We start from the raw sequence: 26,105 nt of genomic DNA, 5'->3' as shown, positions 1-26,105 counted from the left end.
CACCCCCCAAGTGCCAGAATCAGTTGTGTGACCAATAACACTGTGAAGAACAAGACACATTTTTTGGTAAAGGGGAGGCAAAGGCCCCAGGTCTCAGCAGTCAAGCAACAAAACATAAAAATTCTTCCTGGCCCTGTCCACAAGGACCCACAGCAAACCATACTGTGTACAGACCGAACAGTTATCATACTGGTTGGGAGAAAGGGAAGGCAGTAAGAACACTGAGCCCAGCTCAGACAACCTCCCCTACAATCTGCCCTGGCCAGCCCCACCCCCAACTAATCCATACTGAAGCAACCAACCAAAGAGCGTCAGCACAGCAAGTTAATTCACCCTTACCCTTACCAGTGCCAGGACACAATGGTGGCCCTGTCAAGGGGCAGAAACATGACTTCCTTTCCCTACATATAATAGGTCAAGAAGTTAATGTAACAAAATGGAATAGAGGTTGGTTACCTTTGCTTCAAGAAATATTATTGTATGACGAATTGTACATACAGTACCATGGTCATAATGCAAATATTAGAGCAGCTTTAGACATGAGCCTGGATACAAGGCTGCCACCCAAAATGGCAGCTCTAAATCAAGGCTTCTCCCCTTTCCCCATGACAACAACAGTGCAATTCCATACATGGCTGCTCTGAAGTAAAACACATTAAGTTCAAGGGGGGCTTAGTATTCCAAGGCAAATGGGTACAGATTGCAGCCTTAGTTAAGAAATACCCATATACACTTGAATGAATATTATAGGGTGGAATTCCACACTAGGCTATATCAGCTTGCCCAGCTGATACCCCACCTCCCATGTGCTCTTTTGGAGATTCAAATTTGAACTTAAACATTTCAAATTTGAATTTTGAATGTGAAATCCTAAATTTGGGTGCTTTAGACTTTTTGGAATATCTTAATTGCTTTGATTTTGGCAGAAATATGAAGTCTCAAAATCTGCCAACTTAAATAACACTGCATGCCAACTATCAAATATCGTCAAATAGTGAAATAAACGATTTCAAGGTGTTCAACATAGATACCGTATTCAATGGATAGTTGAAAATTATTCAAATATTTAAAAAACTCTACAGGATAACTTTGAGAATTCTGAGAAGTAAATTCATTTCATCTTAGACAACAGAGTCTAACCCTTATCCACAGTCATAAATGTATATGGTTATAATGAAGCATGATGCTGTATTACTCAGTTGCTTCAATCTGAACCCATCTTTTTATCTTTTACTTTTTAGTAATTACTTGTAATGGAAGCAGATAATTAAGAAATGTTCAAGTTCAAGCATCAGAAACCAGCACCACAAAATTTGTTGAACCTGAACAGATATGTTATTGTTATTTCAGACATGAGTTTTAATATTTCCTAGGGTATCAACAGTATCATAACTATCCTCCAAAGTAATCCACTTTATTGCTTAAACTTGTGAGGAGAGGGTATTCAGTAATGGATCTTTGGCTGCCCCATTTGTTCTTAGAAGGTGATTACTTAACTAGGAATATATCTGAGAAGATGAACTCACGGCATACTTCCTGCTGTACAATAGCTACATCATGAAGTCACCTACAGGCAAAGATTATCTGATGCTTTAAAAAGTATGATTTGTTTATGTGTGCAATGTTTTCAACATCTAAAAATATGATATATTTTCTTTTATAAAGAATGCAATTAAAATAATATATAAATATATACACACTGCAAATGTAGTAAAGATAACAAATTCATTTAAGCCCATTTAGGCACATTAGTAACACACCATGTGGCAGAAAGACTAGGACTACAAGAAGACCCCTTGGCGCTTTATTTTATATTAAATCCCTAATGGCCTCTCCTTATCTTTGCAAAAATATGCACACAAGTCCAGACTATGCAACCATTGAAGTGAATGGTTATTTATTTGCTAAACAAGAGCCCTATGTTTAATGTTCCTTAGTCGTAAGGTACCCTGCCAAAGTCTCATTCCTACAGCTCCATACATCATTTATTTTACCCTAACTCCTCAGAAAAGGCACTGGGGGGGAGGGAGAGAGAGAGAGAGAGAGAGAGAGAGCTCACAAGTTAGTCAGAATTTTCTTTCAAATGCCATTACTAAAAGATTAAACAGCAGCATATTTACTTGGTTTGCTGGCGTCAAATACAAATTTCTATAATCAGCCTGAATGCCATCCCTAAAATGCCATGTGAAAGTTTGTACAATAGAAGCAACATTTTAAATCATGTAATCCAAAGTTACACAAGGGGAAGCATATGTGAGTCTCCAAATTATGGTAACGGCTGAGTGCTGAGCAGTATACCTAGCACTACCTAAGGTAAAAAGTAAAGGCAAAGGACCCCTGGACAGTTAAGTCCAGTCAAAGGCCACTATGGGGTGCGGTGCTCTCTCCGGATTGGGCCCTTGTCTACTGCAGCCACATATATCCTCTTGTTTGGAAAGAATACTGGCCAGAATGCGCCTACTTATATTATGTCACATACTCCCTGCAAAATAAATCAGAGATGCCACACAGCACAACAGACATGTGTTTGCAGGTCTAGAGGCCATCTCTATGTCAGAAAAATGTCATATGTGAAGCATTTATTAGTGGCCTCTGTGCCAAGGCAATCTAAATACATACTACAATAAGATAAAGGGTAACAAGTGGATGGATGATTGATGTAAGTGCAAAAAGCTATCATTATGTTCACCAACACACACAAACAAGGCATGCACACACAGTTGCCCAGTAAATAGGTCTGAGTGACTTTTTAAAACAAAAAACCAAAACATGTAAATTGTAAGCTACACCCACTGAGTAAATATTATTCATCTTCTTAAGAGAAAACCAATTCTACTCTAAAGTCACTTTGATAAAATAGTTGTCATTTATAAGGAAATCCCAGTAGGGAACAAGCATATATATACTCTCAGGGTATAGTATAATGCAGGGCAAAAAAGGTAAAATGCAAGAGAAGAAATTGGCAATCCCAGAGAGCAATATTTTGATATCACTTGGAGAAATCTCCCAGGAAAGGCAAACACCACAGCAAAGCTAGTCTCAATCTTCAGCTGTCACTTTCAAAAGCATTAACACTGCCAATTATACTGGCATTAGTAGACGTATCTTACAAATTTTTGTTTTGTCAAGTTCATATTTGTCACAAAGATGATGCCAGATCTAGTCAGAATGGCAGATACAAAACCTGCAGTCACATCCAGAATGCTTTGCAAGTTGTCTAATAACACATGATTTAAAATGCCTGGGAAAGAAATATGTCAATCACAGGAAGTTGCACACATCTCATGCAGTGCAGCAAACAACGCCGTGGGCAAAGCTAAACAATTTCACATTTTGCTTTCTCCTTACCTCCAAATTCATATACACAGTGCTAACAGCTACTTTTATTTCTCCATCTGACACCTCTTTTAGATCCTTGAGTATGGCCTCCTCAATCCTTAGCCCTGTGGGACAGACAGGAAAATTATTCATACATACTAAGAATCAGCGAACTGGGATGTAACAAAGAACTTGACTTTGAGAAGAATACTGGATGTTTTTGAATACTGAATAATGGTTTTGTTTGTCATGCTAAGCAACCCAACAAATAACAATTCATTTCTACTATGTAAAAAGTAAATCTGCTCCTTTTTTGCCTTGAAGAAAAACTGGGATAATTCACTACGGGCTCAATATTTTGCTGTACAAGCACCATAAAAGAGCAATGCAAACCCTCTTACACTAGACTTGGAGGAATGGATTAGGTGGAAGTGTATTTCTACCCAGCTCTCTCCCAGCCCCAGATAAGCCCTGTCTCCTCCCTCCTGCCGCCACCAAGGGAGGAAGCAGAACGCTTCAATACAGAGCATTCTGAGGGCTGGGCAGGGCTGAGCCAGCCAAGGAGCCACTCTCTCCCCAATATACTCTCTTTACCATCACATGAAAGCATTGGTCCTGCCCACCCACCACTTCCGACTGCAGGTGCTTTGAGCAGCTGGACTGTGGATGCCTCAGTGGCCCTATCACTTTGCAAAGCCCAATAGCAAGGCGGTAGTTTGGATCGCACTAAGAAACTGTGCCTGTTGGATCCACAGTGTCCAAATATCTAATATTTGACCTGTAAATATAATTGCCATGAATTCTATCTCACCCACCCGAATGCAGCCAAAACAGCAGCAGCCGCACTCAAAAAGAAAAGCAGCACAGTGCCATGCTCCTTTGAGTAAACAGACTGCTTTAAATGTTCAAAAACGAAATAAATTGTGTTCATGAAACGAGACCAGACGTAGAGCTGGGAGTCCTATATTTTATGCCAACTTTTGTTCATTCAGCCCAGACACTGTTATCCAGTTCTGAGGGCCTTTTGGTGGTGGCACCTCCCTGCAAGAAGTGAGATTACAGGGAACCAGGCACAGGGCCTTCTCGGTAGCGGCGCCCGCCCTGTGGAACACCCTCCCATCAGATGTCAAATAAATAAACAAGTATCTGACTTTCAGAAGACATCTGAAGGCAGTCCTGTTTGGGGAAGTTTTTAATGTTTGATGTTTCATTGTGTTTTTAATATTCTTTTGGGAGCCCAACAATATCCACAGGTGATAGCGGCCAATGGAGTGGCAGGGACAGGGCTGCACTGATGGCCTGACTTCCAAATGCTCCCACGTTGCTTCTGGTTATCACATGACAAAGCAGCAAGGCAATTGGGAGCTTGGTGCAGGCAGAGCAGCAGAACCAATCCGCCCCTCTGCCCCCACTCTGCTTGCACTGCACCAAGTGCCCCGCTACCCTGCCTCTCTCCCTTTTGGTAGCTAGCAGTGGTGTGCAGCACTGGGAAGCCATTTAACAGCCATGCCCCATCGGTCATGATAAAATACACTGCACAAGTTTCCACACTTTTCTTTCATAGACAGTATCACCACCTATGAAAAGATGCTATGCATGCCGCTCATCTATCCTATAAATAATCACTGCATCTGGTGAAAGGTTGGTGGGATTTTTTTTCTGTGTGTATATGGTGCTTTAAAAAACATTTAATGGGTGCCCTGGTTTTACAGAATGCCATGTTCCAATCTGTCTAAAAGTAGGAAACAAAAGTGAAGGGCAGGGGGAGAAAAAAACCCTTTACCATCAGCATGGAGATGAACTTCCTGTAGAGCAGTGATAATATCCTCTCGAGGCAGCATCTCTGGGAATTTCTCCTCTAACTTTGAAAGCACTTCTTCCTGGTCTCTCGTAATTTGTTCAGGATCCATGGCTAAAGAGAGGATGCTCCCTGAAGTGTTGACCAGAGAAAGTTAGCCCAGAAGACAGAAACTAATATTCTTTCCCACATCAGCCCTAAAATTCATGACTATTTAAAGAAATGGCCTGCTATCCTTTTATTTCTTTTCAGTCTTTCTTATTCATAGCAGACTTCTTGAATCTCCACATATTATGCATTTTCTTGTTTATACAGCTTTGAACCATTCCTTCTACCACCACCAAGGAAAAATTATTTGCTTTTTAGTAGCCGGGGGGGGGGGGGGCTTTTCAAAGCCACAATCAACTGATCCAGAGAGAAAAACTTACAGGTATCCATATGATACATCTAAAAGTATGGCAAGAAAAAAGAAAATCAATTATTACATATTTTAAAGCAATTGGCTCAGAGTTCACAAAGTGATAGGTAACAGCAGCCAAGTTGTAAAGCAACACAGGCTCATTAGCTTAGAATTAAGGCTGACGAGAAGATCAGCGCTGATTTGTGAGCCTAATTGTACAGAAAAAAAGATCAAGAAAGCTATGCTTCAATACAACTACAGTAACATTATTTGATTAATTTTATTTTAATTTATCACTTGTCAACACAGTGTAATTAAACAATTGGTAACAAATTAAACAATAATTGCACAACAGCTTTTGCCAAACCAATTCAAGATCTCAATTACAACAAGACATAAATGCTGAGACTGTGTACATGTTGCGGGTAGCAAATGCAATATACAGAATAGTAAATTGAAATGGATTACTATTTTAAAGAATCAGCTTCTTAACCAGTTGCATATGAAAACATTCAGAATGCCAACTCATACCATTCTCCCTCTTCCAAAAGACGAATCTGTCTAAAGTTGTGGGGAGAAGTATCAGAGGGATGGGGAAAGAGGACAGTGCTAAACATACTCTCATTCTGTTTTTTAATGCTTTGATGACTGCCTTGTTCAGAGTGGTCACTGTTCATTCATTCATTCATTGCTGGCTAGGTTCTCTGCACATCAGTCTTAGCATTAGGTGCACAAAATTCAGATGCTGTCCTGGCAAAGTAGTCACTTTTTATTTGTTTGATTCTTTGAATGTGACATAAAACAGCTACAGAGAGGTGCCATGGATTTGAAATAAAAATGGAGTCCCCTCCATCTGTTCAGACAAGAGCTCCTGTTGTAGATTACTTCCAGAAAATGTCAAACAGCAGGAGATTCTCCTGCAGAGGACAAGGACTAATGGTGGTAGTGGTGAGGAGTATATTTTTTAACCAAAAGTTCTTACTGGATTCCTTTTCTCTCCTAAAAGTGCTGGGGGGGGGGGTTCCACTATTTCTTGCCACCCTCTGAAAATCTTAGCACTGCCTGACTGTATTTTAAATTTGTTTTCATGGTTTTGGAAAATCCCCTTCCTTTTTTTAGAGTGAAATCTATAAAAGGTTACTGATGCAATTCACTCAGCGTTTGTGACCATATAAGAAAAGGGTGAGCCATCCATTCTGCAAACATTCTTTTCAAATGCTAGCTTTCCTTCTAAGCTTCTAAAAGGGAACTTATTATAACTGTCAATGTGAAAAATAAAATTACCCACACCAAGTCACTGGAATCCCCCTTAGACCATCCACAGCAATGGATGGAATTTTGGAGTCTGCATCTAATTTATGCCATGAGTTACAATGGTGGTTTCCTTTTTAAATTTGTCTGTGTTTACATGTTACAATCTGTGCTCCTTGTGGCATCCTTCAAGGCCTTATACAAATAAACAGAAGGAGGTATTTCTGAGAGTGCACTGACCCAAGATACCTGACAGTCAGTTTACTGAATTACATCCTTGCCAGCTGGCTCCCACCAAAAATGTAATGATTCAGCAATTTAATGGATCCTTAGTTTGGCAACCGTCCCCTAGTCAACGGCTCTCGGGAAATAAAATTATACAGGCTCAAGTCTCTGGCAGGTTTTCTAATTGTTTGCTTCTGGCATAAGCCCAGAAATGGGGCCAGCCTTGACTCACAGTAGAGCCTGTCTTGGAGTATTTTGATTCTTGAAGCAGGTTTTGATAAAGTCCGCCGGGAAAAAGTAATTTACTGTGCACATGAAGAAATGACAAAGATATTGGGGAAAAGCAGGTCTTTAAAACAATTTGAACATGAAACCTACCTCACAATAAGTATAATCTTTGCACAGATATGTCTATTATCACAGCACTGCTGGTGCTGATTCCTTTACAAATATCATCTCTTTCTAGCTGTTGATGGATTTGCATTCTTTTATTTTTTACCTTTATGAAGCCTAAAGGCTGAAATATATTATAATGAGATTGCATTTTAAAAAACAAGCATTTAGTGCATAGATAAGGAACTAGTTTAAAAAGCAAACATTTATTGTTTAAAGGCTAAGCTTTTTATTTAGTCTTATCTATGCACTAAACGTGGACGCGGGTGGCGCTGTGGGTTAAACCACAGAGCCTAGGACTTGCTGATCAGAAGGTTGGTGGTTCAAATCCCCATGACGGGGTGAGCGCCCGTTGTTCGGTCCCTGCTCCTGCCAACCTAGCAGTTCAAAAGCATGTCAAAGTGCAAGTACAGTGGTACTTAATTCGTTCTGGAGGTCCGTTCTTAACCTGAAGCACCACTTTAGCTAATGGGGCCTCCTGCTGCTGACGCGCCGCCAGAACATGATTTCTGTTCTCAGCCCGAAGCAAAGTTCTTAACCTGAAGCACTATTTCTGGGTTAGCGGAGTCTGTAACCTGAAGCGTATGTAACCTGAGGTACCACTGTAGATATATAGGTACCGCTCCGGTGGGAAGGTAAACAGCGTTTCCATGCACTGCTCTGGTTCGCCAGAAGCAGCTTAGTCATGCTGGCCACATGACCCGGAAGCTGTACGCCGGCTCCCTCGGCCAGTAAAGCGAGATGAGCGCCACAACCCCAGAGTCGGTCACGACTGGACCTAACGGTCAGGGGTCCCTTTACCTTTATGCACTAAATGCATTCTTTCGTTGCTGATGTTTCCAAAATGTTCACAAAAATCACATTCATTCTTTTGAGCCCAAAACATCAGCACTGATAGAATGTGTTCTCCTAATTCCCCCTCACTCTGAATAGGCTTTGTTTTCCTTCAGTAATATTGACATAAAGCTAAATCTGATTTGTTATAGAGCATCTATACGTCATCACATTCAATATATGGGCGTTTCAGGATTCTAGGTGGGCGGTAGGGGGTTCTACGGCACAAGCTGAATCCTCCTTCCACCGAGCACTGGTGGGTGGTAAGGAAATTTTACCATCAAGAAAGATGCATTAGTGGGTGGTAGGTATAAAAAGGTTGACTACCCCTTATCTAAAGCTTTATAGTGTGAAGCAAGTGAATAGAGGTAATTCTCTTCCTAAAGAATAGAATTCAGGGTCACACAAAGCAAACAGAAAGGAAAGGAGTAGATTCCAAATAGACTTGTAATTGCCACCAGAATAGATCCTATGTGAAGAACGTTATCTAGAAATGAATGCTGGGGACAGCCAGGAGATGGGTGTCTTGTCCTCTCCACCCTGCGTGGTTCACTCATGCTTTTTCACAGGGTGTTTGACTATCTCGCCATCACAGAATACTGGACTAGATGGACACTAACTGGATTTTTGGCCCTGCTATTCTGTTTACATCATTTTATGCTAGCTAGGATGCAAGCCTAGGCAGCCACATGCATTACTACACAGAGGACAATGCTCTGCTTGAGGTGGTCCTCTGTTTCAAGTTCAGTCCAAGTTCAGTCTAAAGACAAAGAACCAAAATAGGGAGACCAACAACCTTATTGTTGTCCATCAGCAATGAGCTCCTGGACAGCAGCCTGAGGAGGCACACAGGTCACCTAATCACTATGCTAAGATGTACTGTATTTATATTTAAATTACAGTCAAAGCCACTCAACCTCCAAGGAAGGCGAGTCCACCACCTCTCTTGAGAATCCACTGTTCCACTGCTGAACAGCTCTTACTGTCAGAAAGTTTTCCTGATAAAAACAGACTTTCTTATTCCAAGAGGCTTTTCGGAACTGACTGCTTTAATGAAAGGGCAGGTGCGATGCTGCTTTTATTGTAATTATCTGTTTGTTTTTAATCAATCATACACACACACACACACACACACACACACACACAAATACATGGTTATAGTTAAGAGCTGTCGGTGCCAGGGTTTGTGGGTGCCAGACTTCCGTAAACTCCTGGTTCTGTAAGGTGTTAGAATCAATGATTGGCATGTTAAAATTAGCTGCTGGAAATTAGCAAAGTGTTAAAATAAATGTCAAACCAGCTTCCTGGGTTCAGGAGATCGCCTGAGACATGGGCCATTAACAGAGAACAAAGACAGGGACAGGGACCATCAGCAAAGCAAAGACTCTGTGCTACTCGGCGAATGGATGGAGCCCTTCCCTGAATTCTGAGATAGTTAGCAGAGACGATGCAGAGAGGAAAGTAGGACTGCAGGTGGGGATGATGTGGGATGGTGGGAAATAATGGCAGTCTGTTAAATGCAGCAAACTAAAGAAAGGGTCAAAGAGCCATGGCTGGTGTCTTTCTGAATCCTAAATTGTGCCTATAGAGGAAGCAAGACCCTCCTGGAGTGTAACGCTGGGAACCCCTCCATTGTAGGCTCAGGTTGTATATATGTGCAAATAAACCCTATATTATAAAAACACCACAGTCTCTGCTGTACCTCATTTCCAAAAGGAAACAGATCGTGAGCAAAGCATGTCTGGAACTCCCTGGAATCTTGCATGGCTCAAAGATGGGAGTAGCAAGTAATGATATAGTTTTAATTCTATCAATGTTTAATTGTATTTTAATGATTTCCCCCCCTGTGTTTTCAGCGGTTCCTATTTTAGCTTAAAGTCCCTGTCAGGAAAGAAGCTGGGCTATAAATATTAATAATAATAATAATAATAATAATAATAATAATAATAATAATAATAATTTATAAATTTGCAATTTAATCTATACATAAGTTAACCTCTAAAAAATATGCACATCCAAGTCCTCTTTTGCCCTCATTATGGTGATGCAGTTCCTCCTTTTTGTTTAAATAGTTTAAATAGTCACCCTAAGGACGGCAGAGGACAAAATTAGATCATATACCTTTGATAATATTCGCTGAGCGCTATGGCATTTATTTCCAAATCCGACATGTCCCAGAAACAAAGCTAGACACAGAAGATATTCTCCTACCCAACTGACATGCAGATATCTGCACTTAACACCCTAGTCATTCCTATTTTTAAATGCACATTTTTATTGTTCCACATAATGTTACTCTTTATCAAACTCTTTGCACCCTGCTTCCTTCATGCAGCTTCCTATGGTCTTTCAAGGGATTGTTAACCAAAGAATGGATCACAGTCTCTCTGCATGACTGGATTCAGAAACACTCCATTAAACCTTTCAGTATTTAATATAAAGAACAATCTCTCACCTCTGAGAAGATGAGCCAGTTGCCGAGTGATTAACTCTGGTGCCTCTTGGAGAATCTCTTTTGCTACCAGAGAGGAAGAGGATGCTGAGGTCTCCAGGTTGCCATCACATCGCTCTTCAGGGTTGATGACTCTGACAACAGCTGATTCCAAATTTTTATCTTCACTATAAAAGCAAAGGTTTCAAAAGTTTTCTTCTTTATGCCATTTCTCTGAACTATATGGCAAACTAAATGCAGTTAGTTGATACTATGCAGTTAAGCAACACAATGATAACGCCATTCCATTTTGGTCATTATTATTTAAGATGTCTTGAAAAGAATGCCAGCACAGAAATCGCCTTTATATGTCTGTCACCCACTCCTCCCAACAGGATGGGTTCACAGGGTTGCTACACAAGCTGCACTTTGTATTTTGTCAGAAGCAGAAAAAGAGGAAGTTTGATTCACAGTTTTTCCTTTTATTACTTCCAGCATTGTGCAAAGAAGTTCCACAGGATATGCACACCAGCATATTTTAAATGGTGAGACGGAGAGGCATTCTTTCTTACGAGTAGCCTCCCTGCCCTCCCTGCTAGTCCCAGAAAACACTTGACTTATGATCTGTGAATACAGACAAAAGTAACCCAAAATAAATTTTGCTTAAGGGCTCTTTGTCTCATCCCTCCAACTTCATCCTCAGTGTATCTTTGGAAGGAGGACAACTGCTGTGTGCCAGTTTTCAGTCATGTGTTGTCGGAGAGGAAGCAAAGCATCATCTCTCCCCCCACCCCACCCCCGTTCCCCATCTATTTCTGCAGAAGGGTGGAGTTCAGCTAGTTGCCAAATGTGGCTTCCCTTTAAAGATTTACCCTGGGGAAAGTAGGGTAGAAACCAGAATTGAAGAAATGAAGGAAGAAGGTGCCAGTACTGCGTACCTTGAGCACTCCCAGGAAAAAAACACTTTTTATTCGTCTTTTAAAAAGCAACAAGTTTTTGCGTAAAAATAATCCAACTGACATCAATTGGTGGGGGAGGGGGCTCAATTCTCCCACCCAACCTGAAACAAATATCATCTCCAGAGGAAGAGCTGAGGACCACAGAACAGGAAGAAATGCTCAAATTCTGCTGTCATCTGAATAATTATCAGCTGTGCCCTCAGCTGATGCTATTTCCATTTTTTTAAAGTTTGCACTTTAGCTGCACAACTGCATTTCACATCACACCTCATTTGGCCCTTAGGGTGAAATCCAACATAGCACTAAGTCTCTCATTCTGTCAGTGCAAGGATTTCTTCTTGTGCAATAGAACATTATCCCACACACACCCTTAATCTGTTCTAGGCCTTCGCCCACCCCCTGGAGCAGATCTGAAGAGGGTGTGGGGCTCACATGGGGGAGGAGAGAGGGGAAAGTCCCTCTGCCAAGTGGAAATCCATATGCTGATGGGACACAGTAGTTGAAAAGCACTCAGCCTTTAATGTGTTCTTGATGATGCCATTCATGAGCACTTTGTCATTATAACAGCTTTGAATGGGTGCACGAAACACAGGGCCCTTCTGAGCAACCCCATCCAGAAATTCTGTGCTCTATTCACAGATCAGACAAGGGAAGGGTTCACAGCACCCCTCAAAACTGGGCATTCTTGTACTACTCAGCGCATATCTATGTGTTGCTGGGCAAGAAAGAGATATAAGCAGAGAGAGAGATAAAAAGATAGAACATTCATGCATCTATGACTTGAGTGTGTGATCTCCAACATGTGATCTTTGTAATCACATGAACTGTGTAAATAGGTACAGAAAAGTTAAGGAGTTTTGTTGTCTTAACTGTTTCATTGCGTATTCATCATGACAACAGCAGCTTGCACTCTGATGAGAACAAAGGCAAGTCTCACACTTGGGATTTTCAAGATTTACCAAGGGTAAATCTTTGCCAAGTTCACGTTTGCTAGTAATCAGATATGGAGCATGATACCTTGTCAGTGCACTGCTGTTCACAAGCGTAAGACACAATTTCCCTTCATTGTTCAGCTGATACAAATTGATTTCATCACAGAAGATATGGAGAGACTCTGGGAGATTCAGTTCCTCCAAAATAAACCTCGTTTCTGTGCAGTAGCAGAATTCTCTTCTTGGTATGTTCAGTACAGGCAAGCACAGAATGTTAGGTGGACTGACCTGTAAGCAAAGAATCAATCCCTGTGAATTAGAAAGCACTCAAAAACTGTGAATAATTTTTCATAATGGACAGGCTTGAACTTAAAACTTTCCATCACTGCAATTTCATACATTACTTTCTTCTTTCAAAAGTGGGGGGGGGGGGTGAGGTATACATCATGGCGTACAAGAGACATGAATGGTGAGGGAACTACCGAAGTGACTTGCAACACCTGTGCCGTATTTGCCTTCCTGCCTGAAAACATGTGAAACTACACCAGCAGCAAGTGCAAGTTGCCTTGCTGGAAGAGAAGGTCCAGCAACCTGAGGCCCACGTATCTAAACTTCAAGCTACTGGGCAAGATGAGGAAATTCTTGCTCGCTCAGAGTGGATCAGAGTATCATGGACTTGCTGGATGCAGAGGAGTGTTGGGAGGCAGCAGCCAGAGAAGGAACCTCCAGGGGAAGAAGGCTCCAAGCCAGGGGATTGCTGGTGGGGTGACAATGAGTGGTCAGAAGGAGAAAGAGCAGACTGGGGGGAGGAGGTGCCAGCAGCAGAAGAGGTGGCAGGGTTTAGTGAACAGGAAGAGGCTGTGGCAGAGATACTGCAGCGACTGCAGACACCAAGAGACTCTGACTCTGAGACTGCAGCGGAGGCTGGAGGGGAAAGTGGCCAAGAGGCAGAGTGGAGACAGGCTGCCGAAGAATCCAGGGAGTCTCCCCCTCCTGCTGCGACCAGCTCCTCTCCCCACTGGTCTTCCAGAACTTGCAGAGAAATAAAACAGGCAGAGCAGAGAGGGGTTGTGTGCAGAGGCAGCCTGGGACTGTGTGGGAAAGACCCTGGAGAGGAGGAGTCCTAGTGGGCACTCTACTCTGCCTTGGGCAGACCAAGACCATACCTGGAGTACTATGTCCAGTTCTGGGCACCACAATTCAAGGATATTGACAAGCTGGAATGTGTGCAGAAGAGGGCGACCAAGATGATAAAGAGTCTGGAAACCAAGCCTTATGAGGGACGGTTGAGGGATTGTGATGATAATAGTGCAAGGCAGATTACGGGGAGAGGGCAGTCAGTCTATGGGCAGTTAAGGACAATGCATACAAGTGTGGACAGAGATAGACATCCTTGACTCAGGGAAAATTACATAACTGAGATGGCTTTTGGATGGCTGTGATGAATCTATAAGGGGGGAAATGCAGGCAATAAAGCAGTGATCCAGCATTAGTTCCCCAATCATAAAATCAGAATATTTTATTATTGATCTCATCCAGTTTTATAGTTAGGTGAAAAAGATCAACATGTTACAATGGGCTTATAATTATTTTAAAATATAGTGTAATATCAGTAGAAAATACTTTACCTTTTCAAGATAGTAGGCATATGTTAAAGCTGAAATAAGTGAATCCAAATCACAGGTTTTATTTCCAAGTACTACATGTACTTTATCCAAATGTTTATTTCGACTCTGAAACAGAAGACAGTTTTTAAATACTGTAGTAGGGGGAAAGGGAATAGAGACATAAGATATCTTTCAAAATAACTAAATATTTTGCAAAGTTGATCTGATCCCAGATTTCTCATTTTTAATTGTCAAAGCTTTTTCCCCCACTTATTCATTTAAAATATTTTGCACACAAAATAATTGGAAGTTTGGGTGAGTGAGGACAGGAGTATTTCTGACCTTGCATAACCCAGGATACTTCCCTACCCCACAGAGTTCCTTCCCACAGATATGCATGCATGTACACACAAACACTTTTACACCTCACAACAAAACTACTGGTGTGTGCAGTAAACCCACAACTTTCTGTGCTCATATCCAATACTTGTTTTAAATAACCTGAGTCCACAGTGGAAGCCCAGATGGACAAACCAAAATGAAAAATAGCGGGACAGCACAGACATGCCTTTAAGCAAAATAAAAAATAAAAAAAGATTCAGAAGAAAGCATTAAGTAGACTGATTAATGATGCAAAACATATCAGGAGATGTTGAAGGAACTGACTGTGATCAGTCTAGAGAAAAGAAGCCTAAAGTGTCCCTGCATATTTAAAAAAGCTTTAAAGGAGACAAAGAAGGCCAGGCCTCTGCTCACTGCACCTCACACCATAGTTTCAGGTGTGCTTCTGCTCTCCTTAAGACTTCAGAATCAGATACCTGTATTGACTATGAATTTCTAAAATTAGTGAAATCATATGAAAATCAAGATGTTAAAATGAATAAGAAATCTTTGACATTTGGGCAGCTGCCAAATATAATAACATAATCTTTAGAGAAAACTAGTAACAAATCATGGTTGAATGGGTATTAGTGTATTAGTGGTAAAAAAAAGTGAAAAAGAACAAGTTCGAAATACAGGTACGATGTCATGGAAAATACTCCTATTATTTGTATTCATCATTAGACTTAGTGAACCAGAAATAAATGCTAAAGGAGTTATGGGGAAACTCCCATAGTTTAATCATTATTCCCAATATGGCCAAGTGAATTAAATCATGGAAGGAAGAGAATTAAGCACCTGCACAACTGAGGAAGTGCCTTTTCTCCCCCCCCCCTTTTTTTCTTTTTTTGGTTGTCTAGTATATATATATTTTTAAAAAATGATCTTTATTTCTTTTAAAACTTACAAGAAAAGAAAAAAGAAGAAAGGAGGCGAGAGAGAAAGAGAAAATAGAGCAGAGAAGAAAAAAAGAGAGAAAATAAAAAACAATACAATAAACAATACAAAACACAACCTTAACACACTAAACTAAACAAAACAACAACAATTTAACAACATATACCATACCATACCATACCATTTCATTACTCAATCTTTCATTCCCTTATTTCATCGACCTCCTCTCACCTCCCTTTTTTTATTCCACTTCTATTACTTGTTTTAGCAATTCCTTTCCATCTTTCTCTATTTTTATCATTATGAATATCTTAACATATTTTTTACCTTATTTTCCATTAATACTGAAATACTTATTTATACTTAACTCCTTATAACATTTCTGCTAAAGCCATAAAGTTTCATTCCAACAATTTTCTAACACTCATTAAATTTACAATATTTCTATATATAAACTTTAAACTTTCCCAATCTTCTACCACCATCTCTTCTCCCTGGTCTCGGATTCTGCCAGTCATTTCCGTCCATTCCATATAGTTCATCAACCTGGAGATCTTCTGTCCGAGGCTCTTAAATCTTTTCCAAGTCCCTTCTGAAGTTTTTCTTCATATTATTTGATGCTGAAGATGCTAAAACGTAGGTCTTGGGGGGCCCTGACCCAACCATGCACCCATTCCCTCCACAGCTCCACAGTTAAAGTCTCCACAGCTAAAACCAATGTCCATACAATATCTCAAATCATGTTTCAAGGCTCCTCCAGATCCAAAGGCCCCCACCACTCCAATCACCTCCTGACCCAGATTCAGGACCCAAAGGTCAGTAAATCTCTGCATGAAAGAGTCTATCCAACCTTCCTTCTCCAATCCAAGCAGGGCTCCAATCTTCAAATTCTGACTTTTTCTATATTCATTCATAAAAGGCCTCCACTTATAGTCCTCAATTTGCCTCTGTAAGACTGGGGCTTCCACTTGTTTTAGGTTCAACAACACCAACATTCTCCTTCATCTTCTCCCCAGTTTGTCCTGTCAAAGTAGGTTCCTGTGTCAAATCCTGAACAATTTCTGTATTAATGATCACTTTTTGTCCCAAATTAATCATTTTTTGTCCCAAGTTCTCAAGTTTGGTATTCATAACATCCGTCTTCTTCTGCAGCTGTTCCAACGAATAGCTTATCTTACATAATACAGTCACTAAGGCTCCTTTTGTCAACATTCTTAAAATCCAAGGTCAATCTCTAATTCACAGAGTTCTTATCTTGCAGCTGGAAAAACCCCAGCTCCACTCTTGTAACAATTTCAAAAGCTCCCTCTAGAGGGAAACAGTCTCCACTTGTATCAATCCTTTCAAACACAATTTAACCTATAAAGTTAGTTTCAGTTTTCAGTTACTTTGCCTGCTTTTTAAACGCAGATGAGGACAATGGAAACAATATATTTCTCTTATTTAGCTAGCTGTCAAAAAACGTCACTCTTTCTGGCAGCCCGTTTCCAGGTTCGGAGCAGTGGTAATTTGGTTTTTCACTCTCTCCTGCAGGCTCACTAGGTCCAAAATTTCCCCCTTCTTCTCCTGCTTCCAAGGGGGGTTTAATAGTTTTAACCGATGGAGATTTAATCCTTTACAAAAATAAACTTTCCAAGGCTTTAACTTGCAATTTCTTTGCTTCAATCTATTTACAAAAAAGTAAGGTGGACTTCCTGTTTAAAACCTTCCCGTTTCGATGCCAAATTAATGAATTTAAAGATCTAATTTTCCATTCTACTCACGGGTAGTTGTTTAAAATCCAAGTGTCCACAGGAAAAAGTCAGCGCTCTCCGGCAACAGCAATGCAGCTTCACTCCGTGAAAGAAGCAGTCAATTCGAAGCACCGCGCCACTCACCCCACTTCGCTCCGGATCCCCAAATCAGGGTTTCCCCGCGAGTAGGGGAGGCGCAAAGGGTGCCAGCCGAATCCCAAATTCACAGGCTTCTCCCACCTGTGATTTCAGTGGGTCTCTGCCTTCGCCGTGGCGGTCAGACCCTAATTTCCACGGAGCAAATTCCTCCCGATCAGAGGAACTCCGCCATTGCCTGGAGGCACCAACCCGGAAGTCCGAGGAAGTGCCTTTTCTTCTATCATTATAGCCTCCACAGGAAGCTTACTGAAAATCAATTCAGCATGGCAGGACTCCATGGAAGGTTGCAGCACCAGTGGGTGCAGTTGCTTTCCAGTGGGTGCAGTTGCTTTCCAGTGGGTGGTTATGCTGGTTTGCTGCAACAAAGCCAGCCAAGGAACTAATGAAACTGTCTTGTATTGTGTCACCCATTTGGCTCATAATTGTCTACACTGACTGGCACCTGCTGTCCAGGATTTCAGACAGGCACATTCTGAGCCCTACTCAGGGGGGGCAGAGACTGAGCCTGGGAGTTTCTCCATGCAGAGCAGGTGCTGTGAGCTACAACCTTTCCCAAAGATAGAGGGTGAAGCATCTAGCAGCTGTTGTTTCAGGACTATGAGATTCTGCCTTATAATAATGTAATGCATCATTAGTCTATCTGGCTCAGTAAGGTTCACACTGACTGAAAACAGCTCTACTTGTAGATGCTGAGCATTGAACCTGGGACTTTCTGCACACAGAGCAGAGGCTCTACCAGCTAGGGTGGCCCTCAAGGTACCTTAGTCATCAAGGTCCCACAGGACTCACTGTTGTTTCTGTTCAGCATTAGGACTCTTCACACAACCAACTGCAGCTGCCTAATAATCAGGTTTACATGATTAGCCAAGTCACCTAAAAGAAGCTTTGAAAAATCGTAACTATTGTGTGGCCAGAATAAATTACTTTCAGCAGCTTCCACAAAAGGCTGCAGTGCTGTTGTTTTCATGCTAGCAATTCAAAGGGCATCCATAACTTTTGTGAAATGAAATAGGATTACACAGAAATATGATATGTCTCCCAATAAATATGTTGGGTTTTTTTAAAAAAAAAAATCTGAAATGACTGCTCTACTGTCTTTCTGGATAGACAAAGCTGTTGTATGTATTTTATAATTTTGCAAAACACATGTAATCAGAACAAGTTTTTATAGTACAGCCAAGTATAGTATAGTATTTTATAGTATGTCCTTCTTCCTCTTCCTTGCCAACTGTCTCTTCAGAAGCTAAGAGAGTTATCAATTCTATCAAGGCACCATCCTTTTCTCCCAGCATTGATTATTCTGGGTGGGTAACAAGCAATGAAAATGTCCTATTGCCCTGCCTGCCTTCCTCTTACCAAGATTGTTACCTCTTAGCAAAAACAATGCATAAATCATGCTCCTGGAGTAGTTGTTTGGAAACGCCCCTGTTGCTTCCTTTAGTAATATGATCCTTCACGTTTTATATTTCTAATTAATTCCACCAATTTCTGCTAAAGCGTTGCAGTTTACACTATTTCAGATGTATATATTTTATTTCTCTGATGCAGCAGACATTCTGAAAAATAGTTCTTCTCCCTTGTATGTCAACTGAACTATAATGGTTCTGTTGGTGAAAACATATTTTGCTCTTGCTCTCCAGTATAATCAGAACTATTTCCTTCTTTGAGATAATAATGGTTGTAATTCAGCTTTCTTTCGTCTTCCCACACATGTATATATTTAGCCTGCAGACATTCAATTAGCTATTAGAAGATATTGCAAGGTCAAACTTGAAATTTTCTCTTCAAGTTCAGAGAAAACTTCCTAAGGAACTGATTCTGCCTGGAGGAATCCATCTTCAGCCACAAATTCCCTGATCAATAAACACACACAAACTCCCAAGTTAGTGAGGACTAGGAATGAGATGCAACCTTGGCAGCTGATCTGGATTTATGGCTCATAAAACTTGCATTTCTCCATGACCAAGTATTTTCAGATAACGACTAAAGGACTTGTACATTGTTTTGCAAGGTATTAGCCAGGATGATGTATGCTAACAATTCAATAGTAATTGATTTGTAATTATACACTGTCACACACAGCAGACTAAACACTGGCAAGTTCCACTAAAATATCAGAATTAATACTGATTTTATAACCAAATGAAGATGTAAGATCAGCTTGTGTGTCTTTTTAAAAGGCTTCTGCCATACGTATTTCTTTCTACAAACCAAGGTGACATTCAGCCTACCACAGCAAACACCAGTAGCAATGCTAACAGCCTACAATGTTTTTTAAAATTCCTCATTAATAAAGCCACCTTTCATATCCAATACATGCTTAACTTAAAAGGGATATTAAAACCAGAAACACATGAAATCCTATTCTCTAAAAGTCTTCTTCAGACTGATACTTTGGCATGCATGTCTCCTTAGACAATGACCTCCATAAAGTGGGTGCCACAACTGAAAAGGCCCTACGGTATTTAATGTATTTTAATCTTTGTTGAAAGCCACCCAGAGTGGCTGGGGAAACCCAGCCAGATGGGCGGGGTATGAATGAATGAATGAATGAATGAATGAATAAATAAATAAATAAATAAATTATTATTACTATTACTATTATTATTATTATTATTATTATTATTATTATTATTGCATCCCAGGACAGATTTAACTTTATAAATGGAAGGACCTCTCAACAGGGCTCCCCTGTAGTTCTGACAAGATGAGAAGACTGATATTTTTGCTTGCTGAGGCAAGACTATCCCTTGCTCAAACGAGGCAAAATCTAGACCTATGGTTAAAAATTTATGAAAGTTGCCTCTAGCTTCCATAAAACCCTGATTGATAGAATAACATAGGCACGGGTTTAGTTTGTTTAGGGGTGTGTGGGTTTGTTGTTATGAAAAACAATAAAATTATTTATACACACACACACACACACACGTTGAAGAGATTTATATGGAAAGATATACATTTTAAAATATGCTTGGCCAGAGCTAGTCCCAAAGCTAACTTATCTATTTCAAACTCTCCCAGTTTGGATCCCCCCCCCCCATCCAACTCTGCGAGTGGCAGAAAAAACAACATTCATTTATATTCTCACATAAAAAGCCACGAACTAGTCCCAAATTTCGGCACCTTCCCTCCTCAGAAGGAGGATGGGGAGTTCCAAACATAGAACTATACTACATCGCCAAGCAAGTGTGCCACATAATCCCATACATCCTGGAAGACGAAGCGAAACAATGGGTGCAGATGGAGATAGATAAAGCTGGAAACACCTCCACGACAGCGTACCCATTTCCCCAAAAGAAACCAAGAAAAATCCCCACAACACTAAATAGGTTAAAGCAGTGTTTCCCAACCGGTGTTCCGCGGCACACGAGTGTGCCGTGAGACGTTGCCTCGTGTGCCGCGAGATGCCTGGAGGGAGGCGGGCGAGTCGGGCGGCGAGAGGCGGGGCGGCGGCGGCGAGGAGAGGCCGCACCTCCTGCTGCTGCCTGGCGCTCCTCCTCGCAGCGCTGCCTGGGCGCCTCCGCGCGACTCTGCCTCGCTGGGTTTGGTCTCCCAGCAGAGACGGGTCACACGCGCACCTCCCTCCCTCCCTCAGCCTGCGCGGAGGGAGAGCCAGAGAGAGGCATCGCTCCTGCGCGGCGGGAGAGGGAGCAGCCGGAGCGATGCCCCAAACGAAGGCATGGGACCGGAGGGGAAATCCTCTCCGAGGAGGATTGAGCGCAGCTGAGAGAAGCCTTTCGAGGAGCTGCCGTGTCCCCTGGAAACCCCCTTCCCAGCTCTGCCTGCCTGCCTGCCCAAAGCTTGGAGGTTCCCCGGCAAGGGGGAGGGAAAAAACTTTCACTTTTGTGCGTCCCTCCCGGCGTGACGCTGCGCGCTGACGTCACGGGGCGGGGCTTTAATGGTGGTGTGCCGCGAGATTTTTTTTCAGTAAACAGGTGTGCCGTTGCCCAAAAACGTTTGGGAAACACTGGGTTAAAGCATGGAAGGAAAAAGTAGGGAAGTTGGCCCCACCCATATCTCCACTACGGGACGTGGGTGGCGCTGTGGTCTAAACCACAGAGCCTAGGGCTTGCCAATCAGAAGGTTGGCAGTTCAAATCCCCACGATGGGGTGAGCTCCCGTTGCTCGGTCCCTGCTCCTGCCCACCTAGCAGTTTGAAAGCACGTCAAAGTGCAAGTAGATAAATAGGTACTGCTATGGCGGGAAGGTAAACGGTGTTTCCATGCACTGCTCTGGTTCGCCAGAAGCGGCTTAGTCATGCTGGCCACATGACCTGGAAGCTGTACGCTGGCTCCCTTGGCCAATAAAGTGAGATGAGCACCACAACCCCAGAGTCGTCCGTGACTAGACCTAACGGTCAGGGCTCCCTTTACCTTTACATCTCCACTAATTCCCCTGACCCATCACCCACAATTTCACCAAGCATCCCAAAGCATTGAAATAAAAACCTGGCAAACCAAAGGCCTATATTGCTTAACCAACTTATACAAAAATGGCAAGCCCATAACAATACAGGAAATACAAGATAAACTAGGGGACACTCCAATACCCTGGCTAACCCGCCACCAACTACAAGCCTTCCTAAATAACCCAGCAACAAAAACAGCAGCCATCAGGCCACTGACTAGATTTGAGAAAATCCTCCTAACAACAGAGGGACACAGCAAAGGGGTGGTCTCTACAATATATAAAATACTACTCCAAGACGCTACAGACCCCCTTACCACCATTAAAAACCAATGGAAGCAGAACACAGGACATGAATTAAACCATACCCAATTCAAACCATCTCAGTCAAAAGAAGAGAACTCACCCTAAAACTTATATATAGATGGTACCTAACAGCACAAAAGCTAGCAGAGATACACCCAAGAACTTCATCTAAATGCTGGAGAGGCTACACAGCAATAGGCACATACCTCCACATGTGGTGGTAATGCCCCAAAGTCCAATCCTTCTGGATTTCAGTGCTGCAGGAAATTTCCAAAATAACAAAACAGGTAATAGAAGCAACTCCTGAGCTCACCCTATTAAATATCTTCAAGGACAACAACACACATGGATACTACAAGAAACTTATAAGTCACTTACTTTCAGCAGCTAGAAATATCATAACTAGACACTGGAAGGACCTATCAGGACTGAACATAGACAACTGGTACCAGTTCTAGTAGCCCTACTAGAAAAGTTAACCAACAACCTCAAACTAGCACAGGGACATGCTACGGAGGATGCCTTCACCCCAGTGTGGTTCCCCTTATTACATATGCAACGCAACAGGACAATGATCTATCCCCTCCAACAGCATACACATCAATATGGCGGACCTGACCCGACAACCTAGCCAGCCTACCTCATACAAATAAGCCAAAAGTTGGATGGTATGCCAGGAGGCTACTGCTATAGGTCCATTCTGCCGGACAAGCCATTCCTGATTCTGTGAAAGGCTCTGACCCTTTTGGCATTCTGATTCTTTTACTGTGCTGTCTTTTGCATACAGAGAAATATCACCGCCAATACACCCTTCTCTATCCTTCCTGTAGAGTTTGTTTCCAGGTAGCCATATTCTATCACTCCTTTCTATGCCATGCACACTATATCTGCATTTTACTTTAAAACCAAGCATGTCAACTCCCTCCTCTTGGTTCAGAAACTTCAAACATTAGCATATAAACAATATACATCGTGAGCCTCTCCAAATATCTATGGCATGTGCATTTTCACAGCCAATGGCTGAGGATGATGGGAGCTGTAGTTCAACAACATCTGGAGACACAAAAGTTATCCATCCCTGGACTAGTGGCTGGTCAAGAAAAAGTATAAAATCAAGTAAAGATGGGGCTAAATCTGAACCCACATGCAGTGGGCCAATGAACTTTCATTGGGACTTCTCCAGTGCTATCTGTACTTTATTAATAATTCCATAGGCCAACATGTAGGATTCAAGAGGTCCACAAATGGGACAATTCCCCCAAATGGGAATGCTAATTCTGGAGGTTTGTTGCTAATTCTTCCACTCTTTCCCACTATTCTCTCCATGCTGTTATGCGGTTGGTACTGATGTGGAAGCCTGTGGCAATGGAACTGCACATTTCCCAAGTTGTTTACAGGGCTCTGCTACAGTTGCCACCAATGCTGGGCATGAGTCCCAAATGTTTCTGAGCAGGTGAAATATGTTTCAGCAAAGCTGAAATATGTCAAAGCTCTTAGGAATCCAACTGCTCCACTTTTCTTTTCGATACTGGAAAAAGGACTGGGGTGCATTTTGTCGAAAGTGTTTGGCATGCTGCAGGATGCTGTCATTTTCTAAAGTGCACCGCAGTCTCCTCCAAGTGCATAATCACAGTGAAAAGCTAAGTGATCTGTGCCACCAATGTATTAAAATATATGATAACAAATGCAGTCAGCACTTTCCATACCATATGCTTGTAAATGGTAGTCTACAGGGAACCAATTAAAACTATGGAAAACTTGGAACATAGACATATGGACCAAGACAGAGCAACTTATCTTGTCACTGCACTGCTTGCTCAGTACATTGATACGTGAACTGATAATACTATATTATGGGACAATTAATTGCCAGTTTAATTAAACCTCATTTAAAATCAATCTACAGCTGCAATCTAGAACAATGGTTCTCAGCTCACAGTTCTGTGGGCTTAAGATTGCAGGTGACCAACTTGGCTGCTTCGACTGGCCTAGAGTAGCCTCTTTTAGCTAAAGCACCATGTATATCCTTCCTCTCCTGCTACGCTTTGGTTTTCCAGCAGCAAACTTAGAATTGAATAAGATGGGGAATGTTTCTAAACATTAGACACCCAAAGGAACTTGACACTAGATATTTTCAAAGTTGTTTGTCTGTTCTTTATGTATTTGGACACCATTTAAGAATCAGCAATTCTGAGATCAAGGAACAAGTTTTCATCTATGTTTGTATACAACTGAATGCTATTTTGCATCAGGAGGGTGGCCAAAATCTTTCAACACTACACTGAATTTAACCACTGGTTTCAGAATTTCACTAATTTCTTTGGTTTCTTAGAATTCCTGAGCAATGTTGTGTATGAGACTGCTAGGTTAAAATGTAAGGGATTTGTCATTGTCTTGAATAAGGTCAATCAATTAGCTCTCACTCTCACCCTCTTTTACATCTGAATCAGCACCAGTGCTTAAGAGGCAGGAATGGGCTAGATTTGGGCTAATACACTGTAGCTGAATCTTGATAGAATGAGGTGCTGTAGGTGGGTGGTTTTCAAGTCCAGAATTAGGGAGATGTCCTGTCCATGAGGTTGCATCCCTCCCCAAGGAATTGGCATGCAGGAGTCACTGGAAGGATACAGTAAGTGGTAAACAGTATCTCAGCCCACCCACAATAGGTTTGTCAGCTATGAGGATCCCTGGACCAGGATAGCCACGACTCAGTTACTCACACTCTAATAAACTTTTGCTTAGTTTATTGCAATGCAATAAATTTCAATTCAAATCAATTTCAATCCCTTGAAAATGGTCCAGAAACTTCAGCTGGTACAAAATGTCCAGTTGTTCAGCTGGATAGCACTGAACTGGAAGAACATTTTCTCCTCTGCAGAGAAAGTAGTCTCTATTCAAAGCACTAGGAGAAACACTTTAAATATACAGTAAATTGCTTCCTTGAGAAGGAAAGAAAATATGATCCTTTTAAAACCAGAGCAGTTTTTTTAATTATTCCACAGTAATTTGCAAAGTCCCTTGTGCAGAGATTCCGAAGCACCCATAGCAGGCACTTGGGAAGTGCTGTGCAAGGGGCTTTGCAAGACTGAGCACAGGGCTCTGCACTTGGCACAGAACTTCCCAAATACCTGGCAATCAGCTTGTTGCTATTGTTGTCTACACTGTCTGGCAGCAGCTCACCAGGGTTTCAGAGAGGCGTTTCTCCCAGCCCTATCTGGAGAGGCCAGGGATTGAAGCTGCTTGCAAACCAGATGCTCAACCACAGAGGAGCTACAGCACTTCTCAGTCTTAATTTAGTGAATTTCCATAGTGCCCTCCCTGCATTGCAGGGGGTTGGACTAGATAATCCCCAGAGTCCTCTCCAACTCTACACTTCTCAGTCCATAAGAAAGTGGCACTCTCACATGGAGGCATCATCATCATCCATAACATATGGCCATCCGACCTCTACTTAAAAACCTCTAAGGAAGGAGAGTCCACAACTTCTCATAGGAGTCTATTCCACTGTTGAACAGCTCTTACTGTCAGAAAGTTCTTCCTGATTTTTAGTTGAAATCTCCTTTCTTGTAACTTGAAGCCATGGGTTTGGGTTAACAAGCTTGCTCCACCTTCCATGTGACAGCCTAATAATAATGATAATAATAATTTACCCCCTCCATTTGACTGGATTTCCCCAGCCACTCTGGGCAGCTTCCAACAAAATATTAAAAATACAATCAAACATGAAAAACTTCCCTAAACAGGGCTGCCTTCAGATGTCTTCTAAAAGTCAGATAGTTGATTGTTTCCTTGACATCTGATGAGAGTGTGTTCCACAGGACAGGCACCACCACCGAGAAGGCCCTCTGCCTGGCTCCCTGCAATTTCACTTCTCACAGTGAGGGAACCGCCAGAAGGTGGTTTTAGATATTTGAAAAGGACGTCTGTAAACTCTGTTGGGGGATGCCCCTGATTCAGCTTCTGAGCTCTGTCCACTCCTGCTCCAGACAGATTATGAGATGTTTTGATTTTAAAATAAGTTTATGCTGCTCCAGGGGACTTCTGACAACTCTGTGGAAGGGTGGCTTGTGCCCC

The 26,105-nt window shown here is 41.8% G+C and overlaps 1 protein-coding gene across 9 annotated transcripts in view; it reads right to left on the bottom strand.

Annotated features, from left to right (window-relative positions):
• Positions 1-26,105, bottom strand: part of PRUNE2 (prune homolog 2 with BCH domain) — a 138,737-nt gene that overhangs the window by 93,305 nt on the left and 19,327 nt on the right. For all 9 annotated transcript variants that reach the window (XR_014224336.1, XR_014224337.1, XM_082241460.1 and 6 more), the window contains exons 2-6: positions 14,170-14,274; positions 12,627-12,829; positions 10,675-10,838; positions 5,102-5,248; positions 3,349-3,443 (exon numbers count right to left, since the gene is read on the bottom strand). Coding sequence is in view for 7 of the 9 variants with exons in the window: in XM_082241460.1 (XP_082097586.1) it covers positions 3,349-3,443; positions 5,102-5,248; positions 10,675-10,838; positions 12,627-12,829; positions 14,170-14,274 (714 nt within the window). In the remaining 2 variants the exon portion in view is untranslated. The remainder of the gene's footprint in view (positions 1-3,348; positions 3,444-5,101; positions 5,249-10,674; positions 10,839-12,626; positions 12,830-14,169; positions 14,275-26,105) is intronic.

This window comes from Podarcis vaucheri (genome assembly GCF_965113315.1).
Source record: "Podarcis vaucheri genome assembly, chromosome: 11".
Taxonomy (NCBI): domain Eukaryota; kingdom Metazoa; phylum Chordata; class Lepidosauria; order Squamata; family Lacertidae; genus Podarcis; species Podarcis vaucheri.
This window is presented reverse-complemented; position numbering and strand designations above follow the sequence as displayed.